Source organism: Lutra lutra, chromosome 18 (genome assembly GCF_902655055.1).
Source record: "Lutra lutra chromosome 18, mLutLut1.2, whole genome shotgun sequence".
NCBI classification, from domain to species: domain Eukaryota; kingdom Metazoa; phylum Chordata; class Mammalia; order Carnivora; family Mustelidae; genus Lutra; species Lutra lutra.
This window is the reverse complement of record NC_062295.1, coordinates 11895106-11923016: the sequence shown is the minus strand read 5'-3', so window position 1 is coordinate 11923016 and position 27911 is coordinate 11895106. Positions and strand designations below refer to the sequence as shown.

At 43.7% G+C, this 27911-nt stretch overlaps 2 protein-coding genes across 2 annotated transcripts in view; both read right to left on the bottom strand.

Moving 5' to 3' along the window:
* RRN3 (RRN3 homolog, RNA polymerase I transcription factor) overlaps window positions 1–3248 on the bottom strand; it is a 29807-nt gene extending 26559 nt beyond the window's left edge. The window contains 2 exon segments of the mRNA XM_047714101.1: window positions 1318–1423; window positions 3093–3248. Coding sequence (XP_047570057.1) covers window positions 1318–1423; window positions 3093–3181 — 195 coding nt within the window. The 5' untranslated portion in view covers window positions 3182–3248.
* Window positions 3249–12735: 9487 nt separating this feature from the next.
* LOC125091120 (proline-rich protein 36-like) lies at window positions 12736–19791 on the bottom strand. The gene is made up of 2 exons (XM_047714559.1): window positions 17940–19791; window positions 12736–13313 (listed from the first exon to the last, which is right to left on the bottom strand). Exon 1 carries the CDS (start codon window positions 19789–19791, stop codon window positions 17977–17979), a length of 1815 nt encoding a protein of 604 aa, XP_047570515.1. The 3' UTR covers window positions 12736–13313; window positions 17940–17976.
* Window positions 19792–27911: the final 8120 nt, after the last annotated feature.

Below are 27911 nucleotides of genomic sequence, written 5' to 3'. Positions count from 1 at the left end.
TAAAATTGTTAACTCCAAACATTTAAAAACTCATGTTAGTGCAACTAGGCGGCTTGGAAAAAAATAAAAATGAATACTGAAAGGTTGTTCACATTTAGGTATACCTATGTACTGACAGCTGAATACGACCACTGATGACGCAAGATACCATCCATTCACATACGCGGATCTAAAATGCTTACACGTATAAAAACGAACATTTGTAATTTCCCTCCATCACCGAGATTTAGTAGAAGCACTTCTAAACTAAAACAAAATCAAAACAAAAAACAAAACCAACCACTACTGATAGAGCTGGTTTATTGTCCCAAACAATGTGTAGCTAATTCCTTAAGAAATAAAATGCTCTTGGGTGCCTGGGTGGCTCAGTCAGGTAAGAGTCTGCCTTCAGCTCAGGTCATGATCCTGGGGTCCCAGGATCGAGCCAGCAATGGGTTCCCAGTTCAGTAGAGAGTCTGCTTCTCCCTCTGACCCTCCTTGCTCTGGTGTTCTCACTCACACTGTCTCTCTCAAATAAATAAATAAAATCTTCAAAAAAAAATTTTTTTGTGTGAAGGAAGAAAAATGCTCTGATCTAATAATGACTTTTATTCTAGCACTTGCTCAAGTTTTTTAAAGATACTCTGTAAGTAAAGCATGTGAAGATATAGAACCTCAGCAAAGAGGTTACTACTCTAATTCTAAGCTGATAATATAATGCTGTTATTAAATAACTGACTTCAAGACTAACATCTCAAATTCACTTTATTATGTCTACTGGTCTTTAGTTTTATAAAGACTTGAGTATCCTAACCAGTAACAAATTAACCAAACCTCTGGGGCGCCTGGGGAGCTCAGTGGGTTAAGCCTCTACCTTCAGCTCACGTCATGGTCTCAGGGTCCTGGGATCGAGCCCCACATCAGGCTCTCTGCTCAGCGGGGAGCCTGCTTCCCTCTCTCTCTCTGTCTGCTGCTCTGCCTACTTGTGATCTCTCTCTCTGTGTCAAATAAATAAAATTTTAAAAGAAGAAGAAGAAGAACCAAACCTCAACATATCAATTACATCTCAATTAAACAGGGGGAAGGGGCACCTGGGTGGCTCAGTCATTAAATGTCTCCCTTCAGCTAAGGTCATGATCCCAGGGTCCTGCAATGGAGCCCTGCATCAGGCTCCCTGCTCTGCAGGAGGCCTGCTTCTCCCTCTCCCACTACCCCTGCTTGTGTTCCCTCTCTTGCTGTGTCTCTCTCTGTCAAACAAATATATAATCTTTTAAAGCAAGCAAGCAAGCAGGAGTGGGCAGGAGATAGGACACCAAACCTCACATTATCGCCTCTTACCTTTTTGTACTTCAGCAAGACTTCTGTCACAGTCCCACCAAACCGAACAGTTTTTCTTGGGGGAGAATTGAAGAAATCATTCTCTAATGTGAGCATATCTGAAAGCCTGTAGAACCAAGATTATTACACTATTAAGTGCAGGACAGAGAATAATAAAAATTGTAATAGTCAATATTTATGGAGCCAACATCATTCCATGGGACTATTGCTAAAGCCTCCTACCTGTCCTCCTTGCTTCCACTCTAACCTCCCAAAGACTTCAGTCAGTGATCTAATGATCTTTCCAAAACTTAAAACAGATCCTGCTACTCTACCCTCCTGTTAAACTCTCCAAAGGTCTTCAACCTCACTTAGAATATAATTTCAAGGGGCGCCTGGGTGGCTCAATGGGTTAAGTCTCTGCCTTCGGCTCAGGTCATGATCCCAGGGTCCTGGAATTGAGCCCCACATCGGGCTCTCTGCTCGGCAGGGAGCCTGCTTCCTCCTCTCTCTCTCTGCCTGCCTCTCTGCCTACTTATGATCTCTCTGTCAAATAAATAAGATCTTAAAAAAAAAAAAAGAATTTCAAACTCTGTGTCACTGTCTTCAAGGTCCTACATTAAACTGGCCCCTGCCTCTCTGACCTCATCTCCACTTACCACGCTGCAACCATGGTGTCCTTGCTATTCTTCAGACTTGCCAAGCTGATTCCCATTTCTCTTACTGTTCCCTTTATCTGAAATACTCATGCTCCAGATCTAGACACATTGAGTTCCTGTATTAGTTCAAGCTAAAGGTCAAATGTCAGAGGGGCCAAAATTGAAAGTATCCATCGCCTCACTCCCCCTATTACCCTGTTTTTATTTCTTCAGGTAACCTCTACCTGAAACCATGCTATTCTTTTATTTATTTGCCTGATCACGGTCTTTCCCTCCTTAAGCTCTGTTGAGAGCAGATGTCTCTTTTGACAGCTACTGGTTTTACTGTATAACCACAAAAGTATAGGCACTTAATAAATACTATGAAGGATACAATTGCTAAGTGTTTCACAAAGTTTTTTTTTTTTTTTTTTTCCTTTACTCAGAGCGGAGTAGTGGGGGGAAAAACAGCAACCTACTAATGACTCCAAAAGTTAAACCCCAAAATGTTTTATGGGGATTAGGTGCTTTCAAAGTTAAGAAAGGCAGGGACGCCTGGGTGGCTCTTGATTTCGGCTGAGGTCATGATCTCAGGGTCCTGAGACTGAGCCCCACCTCCAGCGCTGAGCTCAGCGGGGAGTCGGCTGGAGATTCTCTCTCCCTGGGGCTCTCCCCCAGCTCGCTCTCCCTCTCTCAGATGACAAATATTTTTTTAAAAGAAAGAGTTGAGGAAGACTTAAAAAACGTGTATGTGGAGACTAATTTCAAACATCAACAGAAAATTACGAGTTCATTTGCCATCAACGACAACGTTCGCCTGATAAAGAGCTCAGGGAACTCTCTCCACGTCTGGACGAAGAAGCGGAGGGATGAGTAAAGGAGAAGGTAGTCCCCGGCCTGGGGCGCTACGAGACAGCTCCGTGGGGAGAAATGGCGACTCTGGAACGGAGAACGGATTCATTTTCCCAGCCCCTCTCCCACCTTTACTACCCACTTAAGGGGCCTGGCCTTACTCCCGAGAACCTGAGATGACCCTCTCTACCCGTTGCTCCCACGATTCCCTCAGCTCTGCCCCAGGCCCTTTCACATCCGCTGTCCTAACCCCGGTCCCTGGGCTTCGGTCCCAGAGGCGCAGAAGGGAGCGTCCCGGACTCTCACCCGGTCCTCGACGCGCCCAGCGTCTTGACTGCAGAGGCTGGGGAGGCCGCATCCCCGGGAAACCGCGTGTGAAGCAACGGGGCCGCCATTGGGCCGGACAAGCGCGACGACTGCGCTTCGCACCGGAAGTCGTGCTCCTTCGGGAATGCCCTGTGGCCCGGAAGACGCACGCACGAGCGGCGGCTTTCAGCCAATCAGGATTCCCGAGTGAGAGGGCGGCGATCCTGGCGGGCTAGAGCGCCGCCAAAGCGCGCTCTCCTCCCCGCTCTGCGTCAGGGCCCCTCCTCGCAGCTGGAGGACTTTCCGCGGGGTGCGGCGTTTGGAGTGGCCTCCGCGCTGGCGGAGGAGAGATCTTTGGCGGCTCCGAGCAGCTCCCGATGTCGTGAAGGAAGCGCGAGAACCCCCCCCGGGAGGTGCTAAGCGGTGGCCGGGTTCCACGAGTATTACCTTGTCGGAGTCAAAGCATCCCTCGGTCAAAGTAAAGAAACCGAGGCTCTAATTAACCCAAACCCGCGCAGCGATGGGGGCGGCCGGGGGATTCGAACTTGGCTGCTCCACCGAGCATCGTGGGCTCTGTACCCTTGGCGCTATCCTCGCAGATGTCCAATCTCATCTTGGGGATGAGGTTTGATGGAGCGATTTGCCCAGAAATCCCCGCGCTGTGGTGGTCTGGGGTGAGAAATCAATGCGTGAGAGGAGACAGTTTGCAAGAGGCGTTAGCCTTTGAACTTAAATTTTTAAGGGAGGTCCAGGGGTCGGCCAGATCAACAAAGCAGCGAAAGGTTTTCCAGCATGGGGAACAGCAGGTGCGAAGACATGGTGGGTGGGAAGGAAGCAGAGGGAAAGAGGGATTGACCCTCTCCTCAGTTTCTAGGAATGGTAAATGTTGCAACCTTTGGAAACTGTATAGAACCATCAGAAGGATATTAAATCAACGACAGCAACTTGTTAAATATAAAGCACTGTTCTATTTTGCAACAGTGTAAAATCAGTAACTCTCTGCCAATTCCATACGGTCCCAGCATTTCTTTTTTCTTTTTTTTTTTTTTAAGATTTTGTTTATTTATTTGACAGAGAGAGATCCCAAGGAGGCAGAGAGGCAGAAGCTGGTTCCCCGCCTAGCAGAGAGCCTGATGTGGGACTCGATCCCAGGACCCTTAGATCGAGCCACCTAGGCGACCTGGTCCCACCATTTTTTATGCCATTGGTTTAGAGTTCCTTCGGAATGTTGGGGAGATATCATCAATGTCCTGAGAGTAGAAGAAATTGCACCCTAACTCACAGATACTCCAAGACAGACTTGGAAGTTGGAATCTCATCCCCTCCATCCCCAAAGCAGAAGGAAAAAAAAATTAAAATCACATTCAACAGCACCCTCAAACACTGCCAGTAGAAATCTAACTCTGCACTGTCAAACAATTTGACAATTATTTTATTCTACCATTTTAAAAGTCTGGCATGCACAAAAAATATGTTAATGCAGGCTATACATTATAATAAAATGGATACCGGTGAGTGTATGGCCCAATTTATGAAACAGAACTTTAACCTGTATTGTTGAACCATTTCAACTTTTTAAACCATTTCAACTTTTCTGTATGTGATTACCATATATATTCTAAACTATTATATATATACTTTTGGTTATCTTTCTATGATAAAATTATTTCCACGCTGCATTATACTTCTGATTTCAGTCCATCCCTGTTGTGTTTCTCTGCCATGGAGCATTCCATTATATGAATCTACCATGATTTATATATCCATTTTCTTATCACCAACATTTAGATTATTTTTCCTCCCCCAACCCCCACATATTGCTGTGAATATGCTTGTATAGTCTCCTGAATCATGTGTGTAGAAATGTTTCTAGGGTAGAATTTTTGGCTTGGAGGGGATTCAAGACACAGTTGAAAGAGTTTTCCAAAGTGATTGTGCCAATATACACCCAAGCAATACCTTTCCCTTAAGCTTGAGCACAGCTCCTTATTTTCCCAAAGCACAGTTAAGACTAGATTCCATGTTAAAAAATTTTTCAATGGAAGCTTCAACATACACAAGGAAAGTCTTAAAGCTAAATAGCATAATTCACTGTTGAAGATCTTTGGTCATGTCCCTTCATGGAACTCCTCTACTCAGTCACCCTATTCCATGGGCCAATTCATCTTGCCAGGACAAAAACTTTCTTTATCCAGTCTTGCCTTCCCTGGAGTCCCATCTCTTTTTTATCTCCAGCTCTAATCAAAGAAAGTGAAGACTGGGGCACCTGGCTGGCTCAGTCTGTAGGTTGATCTCAGGGTCTTGAGTTCAAGACCCACATTAGGTATAGAGATTATTTAATAAAAATAAAATAAAAAGGAGTTCTTGCTTTGGCAGCACATGTACTAAAAAAAAAAAAAAAAGGAAAGGAAAGACCTCGCCTACAAAAACAAACAAACAAACAAAAAACAACAACAAGAACGAAAGGCAAACAAGCATTAACACGGCAGCCGGCAAAGACAGCCTTGCCCACAATGTAGTCATTCCTTTGTATCACTGTGCATTGCACTTGTTCATAATTGTTCTGAGCTTCTTCATTCCAGAATGAACCTTTGCTTTACTTTCATATACCCAGAAGACCCATTAAACTGTTTTTCAAAAGAGCAGTCTTCCCTGAGAGATGAATTTTACAACCATCCCTAGAGCAATTCTGTTGGTTAAAGCTTCTTGGCTTGAAGGTAACAGAAACTATCTTGACCTAGCTTAAGCAAAAAAGGAGACTTTGTTTCTAAGGATACAAGGATATATTAAGGCAACAAAGAATTTCTCATTGACTAAATTTGAGTCAAGTGCCCTTCTCTAACTTAATCCAGACAGGTGAGGTCATATTGTGCCCAATGGCTTCCAATTTACTTGCTGAGGATGAGAGGGTAGCTATTAATGCTCAAAAAATGTTAAAAAAAAAAAAAAAAGTTTCCAAATGGTTGAATGGTTGGAAAGATCCAGGTCAACAATATCTAAGCAGCAAAACCAATGGGAGTTATCCCATTCCCCTTTCCAGAAAGAGTCAACAATTAGTTCATGAATCAATTATCTTTCTAAAATCTCCAGTTGCTAATGCAAGATCTCAACTGTGTATCTCCAGTATGTATGTATGTATGTATGTATGTGTGTGTATGTGTATATATATATATATATATATATATATGGCATACTGTATTATAATTTATGAATTTTGGTACTTGTCAAAATGCAGTTTTCTTTCTCTTTTTTTGTTCAGATGACTAAAAAGCATATAGTCTGGGGTAGTAAAGCTCAGTCAGTAAACTATGTGACTTTGATCTCCGGGTCATGAGTTCAAGCCCCACGATGGGCATGGAGCCTATTTTTAAAAATGTTTGAAAATTTAAAAAAATTTTTTAAATGAAAAGCATATAGTCTTCCATGTTTATTGCAATGAACTATATTAACTCATACAAAATGGGGGAAGGGTAAATAATCACAGTAACAAGGTTAATTTTTAAATGTTTTTATATTTGAAATTGTCCCATTGGTTTTGCTAAATTAAAAAAATTTTTTTTTAATTTATTTAACAGACAGAGATCACAAGTAGGCAGAGAGGCAGACAGAGAGAGAGAGGAAGGGAAGCAGGCTCCCTGCTGAGCAGAGAGTCCTACGTCCAGCTGGATCCCAGGACCCTGGGATCATGACCCGAGCCGAAGACAGAGGCTTTAACCCACTGAACCACCCAGGCACCCCGGTTTTGCTAAATTTTACCCGTTAGTAGAACCCACAGTCAAATAGAGCAGGATAAAAATTTCAACTTTGTTGTTTACTCTATTACTCTGGGCAACTGGTTTATGTTCTTAGAACTCTAGTTGCCTTATCTATAAAATGGAGATAACTATTTTTTTAAAGATTTTGTTTATTATTTTTTAAAGATTTTTTATTTTGTTTATTTAAAAATTTTGTTAATTTGAGAGAAAGAGTGAGAGAGCACAAGCAGGGGGAGCTGCAGGCAGAGGGAGAAGCAGGCTCCCCACTGAGCAGAAAGCCTGATGCAGCGCTCAGTCCCAGCCTCCTGGGATCATGACCTGAGCCAAAGGCACGTAACGGACTGAGCCACCCAGGCACCCAGGGGATAGGTTTTTTTTTTTTTTTTTAAGCTATTTCAGAGCTAGTGTAAGGATTAAATTGAAGCACATAAAGCACAGACCACAAAGTATGACACAATGAGCAGAACAGGGTAGGTTCTTAGTAAACGACAGTAGTATTTGCCCATTTAGTTTCCTGTAAATATGAGATATTTTGAGATACTTGATAGAGTCACAACCAGGTGAAAACTGACCTATGAGATAGCTGATTGTTGGAGAGAAGAAAATAATTCATAAAGTGCCCGGCAATAATATCTTGCATATTTTGCATCTTGTGACTTAGAATACAGTCTGTTTCCCATGGTTTTTTAAACTTTCTATTTTAAAAACTGCCGCCAATGCCTGATTACTTTGAGCTTATCTAGTTCTAGACTAGTTAGTTAACCCCTTAATTTCTTGATGTACAACAGCACAAATAGAGAGAAAGGAAACAAATTCTGTAGAGACAGAGTCATCTTTGTGTCCCATGGGGTACCTAGCACTTAGTATGTACTAAATAGAAAATACATCGATTTAATCACTGTTTGGTAACTCCAGTTTTAGAAATCTTGGGTAAGACCAAAGGCAAAAATGAGACTCTTTGAACCCTGTTATTTTATTTTTCACTATCACTATCTCTAGCCAGCAATTTTCATAACTGAGTTTTGACTTATACATTACATCAAATGCTTGGAGTAGTATTGAACAGAACACACATTGATTCTGATTCCTATTCAGAATGATGTCAGGTATGACATTAATTACTAGAAGAATAAAACCAACTCCAAAATACTTCAGCGTATTTTATACGTCTTGTGGGAGAAACAGAAGAGAGGATTCCAGCCTTCAAGGAGTTAGAAACATGTAAAATCAGATTTAACTTGCATATTAACAACTTCAGAGAAACTTTAAAAGGCAAAAAAGGGAAGGCACAGCACAAGATCTAGAGTGTCCTGTTTGTTACATAGACATACACATACACACACGTGTGTGTGCAGGGTTTTGCACAGAGTCTCTGAATAGGTATCCCAGACACCAGGCACTAGTAACGGTGATCGTTTCTGGGTAAGGGCCGTGGAGGACTGTGGGGTCAGGGGTTGGAGGAACACTTACTTTTCAACAAAGAGCCTTTAGCACTATTTAGTACCATTTCACTTTGCCTTGTTTAAAGATTTGAGGAAGAGAGAGCATGGGGAGACTGCTGTGGGGTTTGATCCTCCTAACCCTGAGGTCAGCACCTGAGCTGAAATAAAAAAAATCAAATGCTTAACAGACTGAGCCACCCAGGTGCCCTTCACTTTTTCTTTTTGAACCATGTCCTTACAAAATTAAAATGTTCTGGGGCACCTGGGTGGCTCAGTGGGTTAAGCCGCTGCCTTCGGCTCAGGTCATGATCTCAGGGTCCTGGGATCGAGTCCCGCATCGGGCTCTCTGCTCAGCAGGGAGCCTGCTTCCCTTCCCCTCTCTCTGCCTGCCTCTCTGTCTACTTGTGATCTCTCTCTCTGTCAAATAAATAAAATAAGAATCTTTAAAAAAAAAATTAAAATGTTCTGGTGGTGAGGGAACAGTGAAGTAAAATGCCACATTAGCCTTTCTGAACTCAAGTTCAAACCACTAAGATGATATATTTTTTAAAGGAGGCTATTAACAATGCAGTAAAATGTTAATTATACAGATTTGTTGGAAAGAAGACTCAAACCAAGGGCTGTCAGATTTTAGCCCAGACTCTGCCATGAACCACCTACAAGATCTGAAGCAGGTCCCTTGTTTTCTTTATGATTTTTATTTGTGTGTTTGTTTCAAGGGAGGAGGGGCGAGGGACAAGACTAAATGGCCTTTGGAATTCTTAAAGTCAACGGTCAAAGTATGGTCCCTATCTATTTATTAGGTCCAAATTTTGTGTTACTTAAAATTTTTGTGTTACTTAAAAACATTCATTAGATTAGAAATAACCGGGGTGCCTCGGTGGCTCAGTGGGTTAAAGCCTCTGCCTTCCGCTCAGGTCATGATCTCAGGGTCCTGGGATCGAGCCCCGCATCGCATCCGGCTCTCTGCTCAACAGGGAGCCTACTTCCTCCGCCCCCCCACCCCGCATGCCTCTCTGCCTACTTGTGATCTCTCTCCCTGTCAAATAAATAAATAAAATCTTTAAAAAAAGAAATAACCAAATGTCCCCAAGCAGGAAACAAATTAATTATGAAAAATCCACTAACTGGAATACTGTGTTCATAAAAAGAACAAGGTCTTTAACTGCACAAAAGGGAAGGATCTTCAAGACATGTGTTAAGTAAAAAAAGCAAGGTGCTGAAAAGTATGCTAAGAAATAATGGAATATGCAAGCACTTTATACATATTTGAATATATATATAATTATATATACTGAAATATATATGAATATATATGTATATATATGAATATATATATGAATTTTTTATATATGAATATATATAAATATATATTATATATATATGAAATATATATATATTTCAATGAAAGGATTTACAAAAAACTAATAAAATTTTTATTTTTTAAAAATTTTATTTATTTATTTGTTAGAGAGAGAGAGAGAGAGAGAGAGCGTGAGCACAGGCAGACAGTGGCAGGCAGAGGCAGAGGGAGAAGCAGGCTCCCCGCCAAGCAAGGAGCCCGAGGTGGGACTCGATCCCAGGACGCTGGGATCATGACCTGAGCCAAAGGCAGCCGCTTAACCAACTGAGTCACCCAGGAGTCCCACTAATAACATTTTTAAAAGTAGGGGGAGAACAAAATAGGAAGAGAGAAAATCTTAGGCAGGCTACACACCCAACGTGGAGTTCTATGCAGGTACTATCTCATGACCCTGAGATCTGACCTAGGCCAATATCAAGAGTCATTCATTCAGCTGAGTAACTCCGGTGCCCCTCAAAACCAGTAACATTTTTACCGTCTATCAGTAGCACTGTGCTGCGGGATGCAAGGAAACCTCACCATATGCCATTTTATGCTTTTTGAATTTTGTAATATGGAAATACTTAAACTAGTCAAAGATTTAAATTTTAAAAATTGGTTCAGTCTATAAGAACATTTCTATTTTTAAAATTTTTTAAAAGATCTGCTCATTTATTTTAGAGAGAGTGCATGAGCGAAAGTGTGTGAACAAGGGGAGGGCCAGAGGGAGAAGAAGACAAGCAGACTTATGACCTGAGCCAACGGCAAGGGTCCAGCCCTCAACCAACCAAGCTACCCTGGCGCCCAGACCATTCTTTTAAAATGTACGGACAGGGGAGTCTCACGGACAAATTCGGTGGAGCATGTGACTCTTGATCTCAGGTTATGGGTTCAAGCCCCATATAGGGTGTAGAAATTACTTAAAAATAAAATCTAAAAAATTAAATACATACATACATACATACATATATACATACATACAATCTTTTTCTTTTAATGTAGGGAATATAAAGCAGAAAAACTGAGTGTTTTTAAAATAAAAGCCACTTAAAATAAAAGCCTGGCTGGCTCAAGTTGGTTAAGCGTCTGCCTTCGGCTCAGGTCATGATTCTGGGGTCCTGGGATCCAGCCTGGGTTACGCTCCCGGTTCAGTGGAGAGTCCGCTTCTCTCCCTCTCCCTGCCGCTCTCCCCAACTTGTGCTCTCTCTCAAATAAATAAATAAAAGCTTTACATAAACAAATAAATAAAATTTAAATAAATAAATAAAAGCCATTTCTAGGTTTCTTTCAAAGTGCTTCTAGGCACTGTGATAGCACCTGAGGTCCACTAATCACAATTCTTAAGGACTGCCTCTATGTATCAAAGATCAAGTCCATGGGTGCCTGGGTGGTCAGTGGGTTAAAGCCTCTGCCTTTGGCTCAGGTCATGATGCCAGGGTCTTGGGATCGAGCCCCATATCGGGCTCTCTGCTCAACGGGGAGCCTGCTCCCCCCCCCCATTTCTGCCTGCTTCTCCGCCTACTTGAGATCTCTGTCAAGTAAATAAATAAAATCTTTAAAAAAAAAAAAAAAAAAGATCAAGTCCAATCCTAGTAAAAGTTTTCTGTAGGGTTTTGTAAGCGTGGGTGCACTTGCCTGCACTCCCTCTCTACCATTCCCTTTATACTCATCTAGTCCTTTGTTCAGTAGTACATTAAAAGTGATTTTTCTCTAAGTTCCTAACTGTAGTTCCTAAGGTATTAAATAGCTGCTTACCTGGTACATTTTATATCCAGAAACTCAACTGTTGCGTATATTTATTCCTTAAAAAGAAATTTATAAATGTCAGGTGGTTTATACACTGCTGGTTTAATCCGGTTATTTTTTTTTAATTGTGGTAAAATATACACAAAATGTACCATCTTAACCATTTTTTTAAAGATTTAATAATTAATTTATTTGAGAGACAGACAATGCAAGAGAGAGCACGAGCAGGGGTTAGGGGCAGAGGGAGAGGGAGAAGCAGACTTCAAACTGAGCGGGGAGCCCAAGGCAGGGATCTCCTGACTCTAAGACCCCAGGATCATGACCTAAGCCTAAGGCAGACACTTAACTGACTGAGCCACCCACGTGCCCCATTATCTTAACTATTTTTAAGTGTGCAGTTTGCTAGTGTTAAGTACATTCACACTGCTGTGAAACCAATCTCCAGAACTCCTTTCATCTGAAAGGCTTTACCTATCATACAACTCCCTGTTCCTACCCCCAGCCCCAACCCCTGGCAGCCACCCCTCTACTTTCCATCTTGTGAATTCAATTCTGTCATATGACAAATGTCATATAAGTGGAACCATATAGTATTTGTCTTGCTGTGACTGGCTTACTTCACTTGTGTAATGTCCTTCCAGTATTCTTTGTTCCAAGTATCTGCAATGCATGGTCTTCCTGTCTGAGTTAATTTTTTTAAAATTACAAATATAGGACTACAGAAGTATAGGTCAGAAAAGGGGAAGAAATATAAAAACAGCTTAAATTTTTGGAAGTTTTGATCAAAAGTTCTGTACCATCTAAAAAATGCTTCTGCCGCAGTGCCTGGGTGGCTCAGTGGGTTAAAGCCTCTGCCTTCAGCTCAGGTCATGATCTCAGGGTCCTGGGAGCGAGCCCCCCATCAGGCTCTCTGCTCGGCGGGGAGCCTGATTCCCCCTCTCTCTCTCTGCCTACTTGTGATCTCTGTCAAATAAATAAATAAAATCTTTAAAAAGAATGCTTTTGCCTATTACTAGAAATTTAAAAAGAAAACTATCCATCTAAAAAAAAAAGAAAAAAATTTAAAAATTAAAAAAGAGAAAACTAGGGTGCCTGGGTGGCTCAGTGGGTTAAGCCGCTGCCTTCGGCTCAGGTCATGATCTCGGAGTCCTGGGATCGAGCCCCGCATCGGGCTCTCTGCTCAGCAGGGAGCCTGCTTCCTCCTCTCTCTCTGCCTGCCTCTCTGCCTGCTTGTGAGCTCTCTGTCAAATAAATAAATAAAATCTTAAAAAAAAAAAAGAAAAAAAAGAGAAAACTACCCATCTATTAGAGCATTCTTGCATATATAATCTACTGACACAAAGAATGTAAGAGGAGGATACTCTCAAATGCATTTTATTTATCATTAAAAGATACAATCCAATCAGATTTTAAAATACTTGGGAAAATGGGAAATTTTTGTTCCTTAAATCAAAATAAGCATATAAATATAAATTGTGGCATGTTACAATGCACTAACTGTGTTAAGTTTTCTCTTCATTAGCGAGGTCACGAAGTACCCTTAAATACACAGACTTACACTTTCCAGTGTCCATTTCTGTGGGAAGTGTACTTACTTTCACCTTTACCCAGAGTATGCTAGGCGTTCTTTTCCACTTGGAATGCTGGAATGCTTTCACAAGGAGTCTATTTTCAAAACCAACTTATTTTAAAACAAAGTTCATTTGGAATAGCATAGTTTATTATGGCTTAAAATTCTGGCAATAAAGAAATTTATGATGTGAATCTGGAAAACTCTCCCCAACACTGACACAAACATACTTGGCAGAAGCAGCGTTGGAGGCCTGCTGGTCTGAGACAGGTCAGAACCCCACACAGAGGTTTCCAAAACGAGGTTAAGGTATGTATTTGTGCTTTCATAAAGTTGGAACCTAAATCTGTGGAAACTTCGGTGATTCTGGAAAGAAAAAAAGCAATTTTTATGTGAGATCATATTTATAAACAGAGTGGAACAATTCTTGATTTTCATTCTCTCTGGGAGTAAAGTTTTCAAAAGAGAAGTCACCCATAGACTGGTCTGGAGTGTTACAAATGACAGGCTTACAAAAAAAAAAAAAAAAAGGCTCATTATAAACTTTAATGTGGAAGGAAAACTTATAATCTACACCTTTTAACAAATCTTTTATCTACTGCACATTAATTCCAGCTCCCCTATCTGTGTGGCACTGAGAAAATGCCTTAACCTTTCAATCAATATCAAGTCTACCTTCCTTGAAGTGGACACAATAATGGTGCCTACCTGATTGTTATGGGAAATAAGACGAGGCCTGTAAATTACTTGGCACAGTGTGTAGTCTATTATAAACACCCCCAATAAATGGTATGTTATTAATAAATGCCGCCACATCTGTGTTGATTCAAAATGAGAATATAAAGATATATAAAACAAAGGTGAATAAAATCTTCATGGTCTAGAAGATACCACGACGGTTTAAGAGCCAATGACTCCTCTGAGGATAAGAAGATCTTTCCTTAAGCACCTCATGAACTGGAGAGGTTTTTTTAATTATTCTAGATCAGGGTTCCTCAACCTCACAGTTAACAGTGTTGTGGGTGGGATCATTCTGTGTTGGGCCGGGCTGGCCAGTGTACCGTGTGTTGTGTGCGGCCCCTCTGGCCTTTATCCACCAAATACCAGGAGAACGCCTCCTCGCTCTGCGGTTTTGTGTTGCGGTGGCCTAGCCCTGTGAGCTTCCAAGACCAACCTGGGCATTAGCTTCCATCCCTGCTCACCTCAGAGCTCCCAATGGCTGCCTGTCTGGCCACGGGTCTGCTCAGGGCCTGAGCACCACCGCCTACACATTCTAGACTCCAGTATTGGCAAATGCCAGGCACCACGCAGGGGAATCTGAAGCTGGGAGTCAGAGACTCTGGAAATCACCCATCTTCAGGCCAGCGGACCAAGATGACAGGGCCAGGTTCTCTGAGAGCAGAGAATTCCATCCTCAGGCCTGGGTGTCACTGAGGCAGAGTGAAGCACCAGTTGGCTGCAGGCCTGACAGGCCAGGCCATGCCCCTCACCCTCTGTCCCAGGTCAGTTGCTCTTAGGTGAAGGCCTCCAGATGCTGTGACTGGGGTCAAAGTAACTAACTCTTCCGCCTACCCAGGCAAACTGGGGTAGCTTTCTCTCTTCTTATATAAATAGTCACATAATATCCTTGATTTTGCTTCTTGGCCCACCGAGCCTGAAATATTTACTGCCTGGGCCTTTATAGAAAAAAATGTGTTGGGGCGCCTGGGTGGCTCAGTGGGTTAAGCCTCTGCCTTCGGCTCAGGTCATGATCTCCGGGTCCTGGGATCGAGCCCCACATCGGGCTCTCTGCTCAGCAGGGAGCCTGCTTCCCCCTTTCTCTCTCTGCCTGCCTCTCTGCCTCCTTGTGATCTCTGTCAAATAAATAAATAAAATCTTTTAAAAAATGTGTCAACACTTATTTTAGGTGATATGTATCTTACGGTCAATATAGAGCAATGCAGTCATAATATTTGGTGTTCCTTCTACCTGATGTCATCACAGTAGCAAAAAAAAAAAAAAAAAAAAAGTTATGTACAGGTAAATAAACACCAGAAAGTGTTTTCCAAGATGAATGCCCATGGAGCCCACACTTGGGTTAGAAACTGCTGCTAGCATCTAAGAGGTCCATTTTCTGCTCAGAACTAACTGGGAGAGACCTTGGCAATTATTATCTCATTATTGGCCTATTGCCATTTCCTTACAACAGAGACCACAGGTTTGATTTTAATACACCTTATCCTTCTTCACAAGCCTTCAAAGCTTCTCCCCTTACCTCAGCCTCCAAGTCCTAAGAACCCATGACTACAGCATCAGATTACCCTTTCCCAAGTATGTCCCCAGCAAGTCATGGACTTTTATGGCTCTGTGCCTTCTCGTTGATGCTTTTTCCCTTTGCATGGCATGTTCTTCCCATCTCCCTCACCCAATGAATGCTTACTTTGGGATCAAACTCAAAAAATCCCTCATGTAGCCCACACCTGTACTCTGAAAGGCTTGGACTAGACTTCAGTTACTGTATACTGCATTAGTCATTTCTTCCCCCCCGCCTAATTTTTATTATTTATTTATTTATTTTTAAATGGGGGTGGGGATAGGGTGGTGGTTGGGGGAGAGGGAGAGAGAGAATCCTAAGCAGTCTCCACACCCAGTTCAGAGTCCAATACTGGTGCGGGGCTCGATCTCACCACTCTGAGATCATGACCTGAGCCGAAATCAAGAGTCTGACCTTCAATCAGGTGAGCTGCCCAGGCCCCCCTGCGCTAATTATTTCTGTATCTGTTTCTTCCTTGATAAATAGTGAGCATGTGGACAGCAGAGGACTCTTACTTAACTCTGAATCCCTAGGGCATAATATGATTGACTAGCACTTAACGGAAATTCAGTAAATGTCTGGTCAGTAAAATAATTCTTCCACTAAGAATTACTAGGTAAACCACTTTCCTTTCTTTTCTAAAATTTTCTCCTCTTTACAGTTGTTCCTTTGAGTTAGAGGACTAAGTCTCGAACAAAGCCTTCTGATGCCAAGGTCTGCATCCTTTCATCTCTATACGTGTTTACCAATATTTCTGGCAGCTAGTAAGTGCTTAAGCCCCCTTCAAGAATTACATTGAGACTTAATTCAACCATATACATTTCATGAAAGGATATGATTAACGGGAAAAACCGTTAGTCATACTAAATCTTTTTTAGTTATACTAAATGACTTTTCAGTCATACTAAATCTTTTCCTTCCGGAATGACTGTGGTTTGTTAGTGTTTTGCTTTTTTATTTTTGTTTTTTAATAAAAATAAACGTGAGTCACTGAATACATTTCATTTTAAAATCTTGGGGTGCCTGGGTGGCTCAGTGGGTTAAAACCTCTGCCTTCTGCTCTGGTCATGATCCCAGACTCCTGGGATCCAGCCCCGCATCGGGCTCTCTGCTCAGCAGGGAGCCTGCTTGCCCCCCCCATCTCTCTCTGCCTCTCTGCCTACTTGTGATCTCTGTCAAATAAATAAATAAAATCTTTAAAAAAAAATCTGAGGGTCCAAACTGTACAAAACCAAAAGAGCCAGAGTGCTCTGTCCCTATAGATTATCTATAGAATAAATATGTGTGTGTACACCTATATACACTCTCTTGAAGGAGAACTCGAGAAAATTATAAGGAAATTAAGAGTTTGACATCACTGACTATTCAATTGTTCCCTACCCCGGAAATGAAACCAACCAATAGGAAATAACCTTGTGGATAACGTGTTGGTAGCATTTAAACAAGGAGCATTAACATAACCTCCAACTAGTGCTCTGCTCTCTACTCCCCCTCCAGAGTAGGTAATTTATGGAAGAGGATTAAAGAGAAAGACCAGGAAACGGATACTCAGCGCGAATACCATCATAGCAGCACTTACCCGACTGAGAAGTAGGCTCACCAATTTTGACCTTCGCATGACCTTCTCTACCTTTCTAACTGACAAGGGGTTGGGGAGTTCAGCGGAACTGGTCCTCAGTAGCCTCAACCGTAGAGTTCATTAAACAGGTTAGCACCAAGGGTCTTTCGATTTAGTAGAAAGCTCATGGGATTTACAAACACCCAAATGGTTTCCAAAGTTAAGGATCATTCAAATTTCACTACACACTTACTTTTTACCTTTAAATTGTTTCAGTGTTTTTTTTTACAAAAATGTATTTTGAAAAGCAATGATCACTATTGCAAAAAGAAAAACCTGTATGACTTGGCATAAATAGAAGTTATCCATTGAAGTAACTTGAACATACGTAGTATTACACCTTAGCTGGTGCAGCTGTTGCCTACCAAAATGTTGGAGAGCTGTTGGAGATCACTAAGTCCACGCTAAGGATGCTCTCCTTGATAGAATCACGAAGGCTGCTCAAGAACCCAGAGGGCGGGGCTCCTGGGTGGCTCAGTGGGTTAAAGCCTCTGCCTTCAGCTCAGGTCATGATCCCAGGTCTTGGGATTGAGTCCCGAATCGGGCTCTCTGCTCAGCAGAGAGCCTGCTTCCTCCTCTCTCTCTCTGCCTGCTTCTCTGCCTACTTGTGATCTCTGTCAAATAAATAAATAAAATCTTCAAAAAAAAAAAAAAAAAAAGAACCGAGAGGGCAGTAACTTACCCACTGACTGCTATTTCATGCTGTGTCCCTGTACCACTGAAAATCATTCTGTTTCGGAAGCAGTGCTGAGTCCCTTTCCCCACCGCACCCACAGGTCCTGATGGAATGTCTTAATAACCCTGCCCTTACAAAGCCTAAATAAAAAGAAAGCAGTCTCACTCTGATAGAGTAGGTAAGACCTTAACCTCACTAGGTTTCAAAAACCTACCAAAGTGGATATAAAACAAAACAAAACAAAACAAAAAAACCTACCAAAGTGGAAAAGATCTAATCCCCGAAGGAACAGGCCATTTGCCTCCACTTGGTTTTTCCAGCAGAAGGGATTGAGGAAACCATCAGAACCCAGAAGCGTAAACAATCAAGGAATACTGCAGGTGAAGATTCTGCCCACGGACTTACTTGGCAGAGCGGCCTATGGCTGGGGTCTGGTTCTGTACTAGGGAGGGCTACTTTTCATCTCTGAGGCAGGGGCGGTTGTGCTCTCAGGGGACATTGATTGCTGGGCCTGAGAAGCTGGAGCTTGGGACTCAGGGGGTGGGGACGCGGTGGCAGGGAATTCCTGACTTAGCTCCTGGCCCGCTGGTGGCAGAGTCTCAAAAGCCTGTGCTACTGGCGTCTTCTGAAACTCTTGGACAGGCGCAGACTGGCTGGGAGAAATCTCTTGGACCGAAGAGATGCTCTGGAGGGTCTGTTGGTTGTGATAGAAGGCCTGAAAGTCCTGGACAGCAAGGGAGATCTGAAGGTTCACAGGTTGGGCCTGAAAAGACTGGGACGTTGGGACTTGGATCAGAGACCCAGGGGGGGCCAGGCCCTCCGAATGGGGAGCCTGAACACCTGAAGACGGAGTTTGAGAGGCCAGAGGAATATTCTCCAGCTGGGTCTGGGAGGCCAGTGGGACTTGGAGGTGACTCTGTGCAGCCGCAGACACAGGGGGGCGGCTTTGAGAGGCCAAAAGGATCTGGAGGTTGCTCTGTGCAGGCACTGGCACCAAGTTATGGACCTGAGAGGCCAGAGAAACCGAGGAGTGGTCCCAAGAGGCCACAGGCACAAAGGGCTGGTTCTGAGAGGCAAGGACCACTGTAGGTTGAGTCATCGAGGACAAGGGGACAGCAGGCTGACTCTCAGAGGCAACAGTGAGCAGAGGAGGGCTGGTAGAAGCCAAGGAGGCAGCAGACTGGCCTGCAGAAGCAAGAGTGGCCACAGGCTGGCTCCTGGAAACACAGAGAGCTAGAGGCTGGCGGGTGGAGGCCGAGGGAAGGACAGGCAGGCTCCTGGAGGAGAGGACGGCTAGGGGCTGAGGCTGGTCGGGAGGAGATGGAGGGAACTCAGGCGTCACCATATGAGTGAAAAACGATCCTTTCACAGGCCCTGGCGGCCCGGCCTCGGCGCCCAGAGACCCAGCACCAGGCCCTGGTGAGCGAACTCCCTCTGAACTCACGACAGCTTCAGGTTTGGGGCCCAGGTCCTCGCTGCCCAGGTTTTGCGCGTCGCCGCTCTCCTGGGCACCTGCCGTTGCGTCTTTGCCCTGGTCTTCCTGCTGCAGCTGGTTTTCGGGCCGGGCAGTGCCGGTCATACTCAGAGAAGCAGATCTAAGCAGGAACGTCCTGGGAGCGCAGCGCCGCCGGATCCGCGTCAAGCTGCGGGACACGTTGCAGAGGGTGTGAGAGAGGCGCTGGCTCAGCGCGTTCACCGCGGTGGAGGACGGCTCGTGGAAGGGCTCCTTCAGGGACTCCTCGGCAGTCAGCTCGATGTTGCCGGTGTACCAGAAGACCCACCAGAGCAGGCTGAAGAAGATGATGATGGAACCCAGGTAGAGCAGCAGGTCGTAGAAGAGCAGGCGCGCGAAGACCCCGGTGAACAGCAGGGTCGCGCCCACCGTGTCGAAGACCACGCCCAACCAGAAGAAATGCCTGCAGCGCCCGAGGCCCGTGGGCTTCCTGGTCTCCACGCTGTTTCTTGAAAGCTCCATGACCCGCCACTGCCGCCGCCGCCGCCGCCGCCGCCGCCAGGTCCTCAGAGACCTGGCAGGCGGTGCAGCCGCTCTCCTGCTGAGGCCCCCGGGTCGCCATGGCAACGCCCGGGGGGGTGCGCCGCGCAGGGGGCGGGGCGAGAGGGCGGGGAAACGAGGCTCCGCCCCAGAGAGGGGCGCATGCGCATTACGCCCCGTCGCCCGCGCGCGAATCCTCACCACATGCACAGTGTTTCTGACCACAGGGTCACTCCGGTATTCCCGCAGCGCGGAGTCTGGCATGTGGGGACATGAGTGTTGGGGACATGAGTGTGGGAATTTACGTTTGGGGACTGTGGGCTGTGTCCCCGCTTTGGGGGAATGAAGTAGCTGCATTCTTTTCCCCATGCCCCTCGCGTTCTAGAGCAAGGGTGGGTTCCCGAAGGAGAGCGAAGGGCAAGGGCCCTCTTTTTTTTTTTTTTTTCTTTTTTAAGATTTTATTTATTTGACAGGGAGAGATCACAAGTAGGCAGAGAGGCAGGCAGAGAAGAGAGAGAGAGAGGGAAGCAGGCTCCCTGCTGAGCAGAGAGCTCCATGCGGGACTCGATCCTAGGACCCTGAGATCATGACCTGAGCCATAGGCAGCGGCTTAACCCACTGAGCCACCCAGGAGCCCCAAGGTTCCTCTTTTTGGTAACTCCTTCCCCAGCTGGGAGTGCAGCGTGGATCCCAGGTGCTGCCCCCTTCGGAGGAGGTCACGCGTTTTCTTTGTTTTGGTGAATTGGCCAGATTAGAATCTCCTGTTAAATCTTAGTTCCCATCTTATCCGTTTGCTGGTAGTGACATTCTTCTGCTAGTTAATACAAGACCTAGAAGTCAATTCTTTTTTTTTTTCCCCAAAGATTTTATTTATTTATTTGAGAGACAGGTCACAAGTAGGCAGAGAGGCAGGCAGAGAGAGAGGAGGAAGCAGGCTCCCCCCTGAGCAGAGAGCCGGATGCGGGATCACAGGATCCTGGGATCATGACCTGAGCCGAAGGCAGAGGCTTAACCCACTGAGCCACCCAGGCGTCCCTAGAAGTCAATTCTTGAGGCTTTTTCCACTCTACATGTCCTTCCCCTTCATTGTTACCACTTTTGATCACCTGCTTGCCCAGACCCTTGGGAGTACTCAAATAGCAGCTTTTCCCACTAATCCCAACAGAGTAAGGTAGGAAGACTGTGTCAAAAATAGGAGGATCCACTGGAGCCCGAAAACTACAATAGATTAAAAATGAGCTCATTTGAAGCTTGAAAATTGGGCGTGAGAATATTAAAACTAGTATAAGACCTAGTGTCATTCAGGTTCTGTTAATAAAAAGTCATAGCCAAGCACTGACCTTCGGTCCCTCAGTTGTTAAAGGTCGATTTTTTTTTTTAAAGATTTTATTTATTCATCTGACAGAGAGAAATCACAAGTAGGCAGAGAGGCAGGCAGAGAGAGAGGAGGAAGCAGGCTCCCTGCTGAGCAGAAAGCCTGACGCGGGGCTCGAACCCAGGACCTGGGATCATGACCTGAGCCGAAGGCAGCGGCTTAACCCACTGAGCCACCCAGGCGCCCCCGATTTTTTTTTTAATTTAAGATTTTATGTATTTACTTGACAGAGGGAGATCACAAGTAGGCAGAGAGGTGGGCTGAGGGGGAGATAGGCTCCCTGCTGAGCAGAGAGCCCCATGTGAGGCTCAATCCTAGGACCCGATCTGACCCAAGCTGAAGGCAGAGTCTTAACCCACTGAGCCACCAGATGCCCTCCATTCTTTTTTTTAATAACCTTTTAATTTTAGGGGGGCCTGGGTGGCTCAGTTGCTTGGACCACTGACTCTTAATTTCAGCTTGGGTTGTGATCTCAGGGTTATGAGATCAAGCCCCAAATGGGGCTCCTTGCTCAGCGGGGAGTTGGCTTGAGGATACTTTCTCCCTATGCCCCTCCCCCTTCTCATACTGTATCTCTCACTCTCTAAAATAAATATTTAAAAAAATAATCTTTTAATTTTAGAATCGATTAGATGCGCAGAAAAATTGTGAAGACGATATAGACAGTTCCTCTCTACTTCCATACACCCAGTATTTGTGATGTGGGGAGCAAAGGCAAAAGAAAAAAAATTAAATTTCCCTAGAACGTACAGCCCACTGACAAGTCCTTGAAACAGGCAGAGTGACCTTCCTCTAGGAAATCAACTGCCTAAGTGTTACTACTTTGCTAAGGACAAAAGGCAATCTTAGCTTAACATTATCCCAATCCCTCTGGATCCTATGGGTCTACTTTAACATACACAAATTCCTTTGGAAACTTCCTTTATCTCTACCACCCCCCCCAAGATCTATGTTAGCAATCATCCTCCAAGCACATGGCCAAATGATAGACATCTGAAGGGTCTGGTGACTGAGGGTTTACTAAACAGTAGTAAATGACCTTTTCCCAACAATAGCTGCCCCTTCAAGGTCCTGGAAACCTTGCTTCCAAAATTCCTTAGAGACTTACATACCCCTGAACCCCTCCCAGCTTGAAAGTATATACTCAGCCACCCTTCACAATCCAAGTGCAGCTTTCTGTCTACTGGTCCTATCCCCGTGCTTTAATAAAACCACCTATTTGCACCCGAGATGTCTCAAGAATTCTTTCTCGACTATTCACTCGGAACCCCAACATTTTCTTATCATCTGTACTTTGATTTTTAAAATGTATTACAAGGGAGCCTGGGTGGCTGTCCTTGGGTGGCTGCCTTTGGCTCAGGTCATGATCACAGGTTCCTGGATCGAGCCCCGCATCAGGATCCCTACTCAGCAAGGAGTCTGCTTCTCCCTCTCCCTCTGCTGCTCTCCCTAGCTCATGCTCTCTCCCTCCCATCCTCCCCCCATCTCTCCCTGTTAATTTAAAAAATTAATAAAATCTTTAAAAAATACATTACAAAGCAGCACCTTCTCTTTATAACTGTTTTTTATTCCTTGTAGGTGTTTCTAATAGTTTAAGAAACAATGTTTCATGAACTTCTTAGTCAACCAATAAGACTACTTCTGAACCTAGGTACCCCAGAAATATGCTAAGGATACCTGATGTCACAAGATAAAACATGGTCCATCTTCCTACAGTGTCAATTTTCCTTGATAGCAAGTAGTTTAAAATACAAATATGAAAATAAACAGGTATAATGGAATAGAATATAAAATGAGAAAACAGATTGTATTTAACAAGTTAAATACCCAAGATAAAAGTTCATTCCTTGTGGCTATTCAGAAATATTAGACTATGTGGCTGACTTTACACAAAGACTCCATGTATATAAACATGGTACACCTTCAAGGAGGCTCAGTTTCTTAGTAGTAAGAAACTTCAGATTTTTTTTTAAGATCTTATTTATTTATTTATTTATTTTAAAGATTTTATTTATTTATTTGAGAGACAGAGATCACAAGTAGGCAGAGAGGCAGGCAGAGAGAGAGGAGGAAGCAGGCTCCCCACTGAGCGGAGAGCCCGATGTGGGGTTTGATCCCAGGACGCTGGGATCATAACCTGAGCCGAAGGCAGAGGCTTTGACCCACTGAGCCACCCAGGTGCCCCCTTATTTATTTATTTGACAGAGAGAGAGAGAGATCACAAATAGGCAGAGAGGCGGGCGGGGGGGGGCAGTAGGCTCCCTGCTGAGCAGAAAGCCCGATGTGGGGCTCGATCCCAGTACCCTGAGATCATGACCTGAGCCAAAGGCAGAGGCTTAACCGACTGAGCCACCCAGGAGCCCACTTGAAAATTTTTTATATGAAATATTCATATTTATTTTTTGTCTATTCATATTTTTAACAATTTCATGAATATCAAAATAAGCACAAGGTATTATAGGGTAGAATACAATATCCATATACATTTAATAGGAGACATACCTTTGTGCTATATCTCCAGGATAAGGGCTTTTTTTCTCTTTTTAAAAATTTTTTAAGGATTTTATTTATTTGTCAAAGAGAGAACACAGCAGGGGGAGCAGCAGGTTGGGGAAGAAGCAGCTCCCCACTGAGCAAGGAGCCTTTTAAGAAGATTTTATTTATTTATTTGACAGACAGAGATCACAGCAGGCAGAGAGGCAGGCAGAGAGAGAGGAAGGAAAGCAGGCTCCCCGCTGAGCAGAGAGCCTGATGGGGGGCTCACTCCCAGGACCCTGAGATCACGACCTGAGCTGAAGGCAGAGGCTTTAACCCACTGAGCCACCCAGGCGCCCCTGAGCAAGGAGCCTGATGCAGGACTCCATCCTAGGACTCTGGGATCATAACCTGAGTAGAAGGCAGATGCCTAACAGACTGAGCCATCCAGATGTTCCATCTTTTTTATTTTTTTAAGATTTTATTTTATTTTATTTAAAGATTTTCATTTATTTGACAGAGAGAGAGATCACAAGTAGGCAGAGAGGCAGGCAGAAAGAGAGAGAGAGAAGCAGGCTCCCGGCTGAGCAGAGAGCCCGATGCGGGGCTCGATCCCAGGACCCTGAGATCATGACCTGAGCTGAAGGCAGAGGCTTTAACCCACTGAGCCACCCAGGCGCCCCAAGATTTTATTTTTAAGTAATCTTTATACCCAAGGTGGGGTTCAAACTCACAACCCTGAGATCAAAAGTCAAATGCTCTACTGACTGAGCCGGCCAGGGACCCCAGGGCTTGCTTTCTTTTGACATTAGGGATACTTGATTAGAAAATTTCTGTTGAGGGGTGACTGGGTGGCTCAGTCTGTTAAGCATCCGACTGTTGATTTTGGCTCAGGTCATGACCTCAGGGATGTGTGTAGAGCCCTGTATTGGGCTCAGTGCTGGGCACGGAACATGCTTAAGATTCTCTCTCTGGCCCCAACCCCGCCATCCTCGCTTTAAAAAAAAATCTGTTGAGAAATATTGCTATTTATAGGATGCTGACATAAGAAAAACTCCATTTTGGGAAGGAAATAAAATAATCCCACAAACAAAAGACCCCTCTAGAGTCTGGGTGGCTCAGTGGGTTAAACCTCTGCCTTCAGCTCAGGTCATGATCTCCGGGTCCTGGGATCGAGCCCCGCATCGGGCTCTCTGCTCGGTGGGGAGCCTGCTTCCCCTTCTCTCTGCCTGCCTCTCTGCCTACTTGTGATTTCTCTCCCCGTCAAATAAATAAATAAAATCTTTTTTAAAAAACCTATACCAATATAAAAGAGAGAAAAAAATTGTTGAGAAATTATTAATAGACATATATGCATTTAAGGTAGCACAAAATCTTTGTGTTACTTTTGTCATATTAGGACATGCGTCGGACTCCTGTCTACAGAACCAACTCGGTGGCTTGTAAATACTGAGTAAAAAACTTTGTTCTTGTGGCCTGACAGCTTTGCCAAGCCTTCGTCTGGAGGTTATTTTTCAGTTCATAAGCACTGAACCTTTTTTATATTCTGGATGATTCTCATGAAGGGCTTTATTTTTTTCCTTTCTCGTATGACATTTTAGCAAGGTTTATTTTACAAAGTACCCATTTATTGAGAGATCTGATAGTTCCCAATCTTAGCATGCTATACTATTTTTTACAGACCTGGGCCTGTTCTGTGGAGAAATTCTGCTACAAATTTAAAGAAGGGAAACACATTCACTCAGGAAATAAAGACACAAAATATCAGGACCTTCCTTTCAGGAAAATAAGTAGGGCATACAGCCAGTGCCCAGCTAAGTCATACTAGTTCCAGAGGTGAAAGGGAAAATGTGTCTCAGTACACTTATATATATATATTTTAAAGATTTTATTTATTTATTTATTTGATAGACAGAGATCACAAGTAGGCAGAGAGGCAGGCAGAGAGAGAGGAAGGGAAGCAGGCTCCCTGCTGAGCAGAAAGCCCAATTCGGGACTCGATCCTAGGACCCTGGGATCATGACCTGAACCGAAGGCAGAGGCTTTAACCCACTGAGCCACCCAGGCTCCATGCTTAATTCAATCTTATCAAGGTTTGGAAGCTTTATGTATTTTTTTTTTTTTTTTTACAATATCAATCACAATACTGAGGTCCTGAAAAAGATGTTTCAGCACCTTGAACTTAGGAAATTCTTAACTGGAAAAAGATAATATCGACATACAGAGGCTCATGGCCAGAAAAATGATCGTGGAGCAACTCTGGCAGGTGTAGAAATGAGCAGAAGCCATCATTTCCTTCCCCCAAAATGACTATCCCACATTTGTGCCTTGCTCTGCCATAATTTCACAGGCAAAACTTTTGTATCTTTGAATTCCAACATAACTTTAAAATTTTTCTTTTTTTAAAAGATTGACATATCTATTTTAAAGAGAGAGGAAATGAGAGCACAAGAACGAGGGGCAGAGGGAGAGAGAATCTCAAGCAGACTCCGCAATGAGCCTAGAGCTTGATGGGGGGCTTGATCTCACAACCCTGAGATCACAACCTGAGCTGAAACCAAGAGCCGGACACTTAACCGACTGTGCCACTCAGACACCCCTACTTTTAAATGTTTTATAGGGGCACCTGGGGGGCTCAGTTGTTAAGCATCTGCCTTCGGCTCAGGTCATGATCACAGGGTCCAGGATCAAGTCCTGCATCGGGCTCCCTGCTCTTTGAGAAGCCTGATTCTCCCTCTCCTACTCTCTCTGCTGGTCGTCCCTTTTCTAGCTCTCTCTATCAAATAAATAAAATTTTAAAATAAATATTTTCTAAAGGAGTCATTTCTCTTTTTTTTTTAATATTTTATTTATTTATTTGACAGAGGGAGAGAGATCACAAGTAGGCAGAGAGGCAGGCAGAGGGAGAGGGGGAAGCAGGCTCCCTGCTGAGCAGAGAGCCCGATGTGGGGCTCGATCCCAGGACCCTGAGATCATGACCTGGGCCGAAGGCAGAGGCTTAACCCACTGAGCCACCCAGGTGCCCCTAAAGGAGTCATTTCTTTATTTAACAAATTCAGTGAGCAGATGGGCTATTCTAATGTCTGTTCTAAAAACCTAGACACAGGGACGTCTGGGTGGCTCAGTGGGTTAAAGCATCTGCCTTCGGCTCAGGTCTTGATCCCAGGGTCCCAGTGGGATCAAGTCCGCATCGGGCTCTCTGCTCAGCGGGGAGGCTGCTTCTCCCTCCTCCTCTGCCTGCCGCTCTGCCTACTTGTGATCTCTGTCTGTCAAATAAATAAATAAAATCTTTAAAAAAAAGGAGAGAGAGAGAGAAAATAAAAAAATAAAACATAAAAAAAGAAACTGGAGGGTGTCTGGGTGGCTCAGTTGATTAAGTGACTGCCTTCAGCTCAGGTCATGATCCTGGAGTCCCAGGACCAAGTTCCGAGTTGGGCTCCCTGCTCAGCAGGGTGTCTGCTTCTCCCTCTGCCCTTCCCCTCTCTCATGTTCTCTCTCTCTCTCTGTTATTCTCTCTCTAAAATAAATAAATAAAATCTTTAAAAAAAAAGAAACTGGAAATGTATAACTGGATTAAATTATCAGATACTATGGGAAACAGACATACCTAAAATATTAGCATATTAAACTGTCTTCAGATTTTAACTGGTGAAAAATTATTTTCAAAGAATAGATCTGATTTATAGCAAGCAGCCACTGATTTGGCTCTCAAATGTTCTGCCAGTTTAAGTCCTGCTGAAATTTCATCTTCACTGATTTTTGGACAACATTCAATACCAATAATCTATATTTTAAAAAATCACCATTGTGTTTGGATGTTCTAAAATTGAGTCAGGAATTTTGCTTAATTCAATCTTTTTTTTAAAAGATTACTCAAATAAATAAAACTTACAAAAACAAAACAAAACCCAGGAATATGCTAAGCTTAACCATATCAAAATTTTTCTTTCACTTCGATCATGTCCATACGTCTTTCTTGTTATGATAGTACTCTTAATGTGAATACAACTTATAATCTGACAGTTTTGTCTATGATGGGTTACACCTGTTTAACTGTTTCAAAAGTAAGGAAGAGTGGCGCCTGAGTGGCTCAGTCCATTGAACAGCTGACTCCTAATTTCGGCATGGGTCGTGATCTCAGGGTGGTGGGATAAAGCCCTGCATCAGGCTCTGCACTTGATGGGGGTGGAGAGGAGTCTGCTTGGGATTTTCTTTCTCCCTCTCTCATTGGCCCTCCAACCATGTTTACTCTATCTCAAATAAATAAATACATAAATGTTAAAAAAAAAAAGGAAGAGAGTTTTCCTTCTTATATTCTCAGTGGTATCCCAGGTCTAAAGAGATTTCCTAGTAGCATTACAAATTCCTTTTAAATTCACTGAAATAAATAAGGCACAGATTCTTTTGTATCATCGGCTATATCAACATTATCCTAAACCATAAACTCATCTAAATCTGGAAAGATTCTAGGGTTTAGACTTCCAATGCTTTCTTGTTATCCTCTAAGATATATATATATATTTATTTTTTCCAC

Coding starts and splice junctions, on each gene's coding strand:
- LOC125091120 (XM_047714559.1), bottom strand. CDS start 19,791: ATGCCAGACTCCGCGCTGCGGGAATACCGGAGTGACCCTGTGGTCAGA.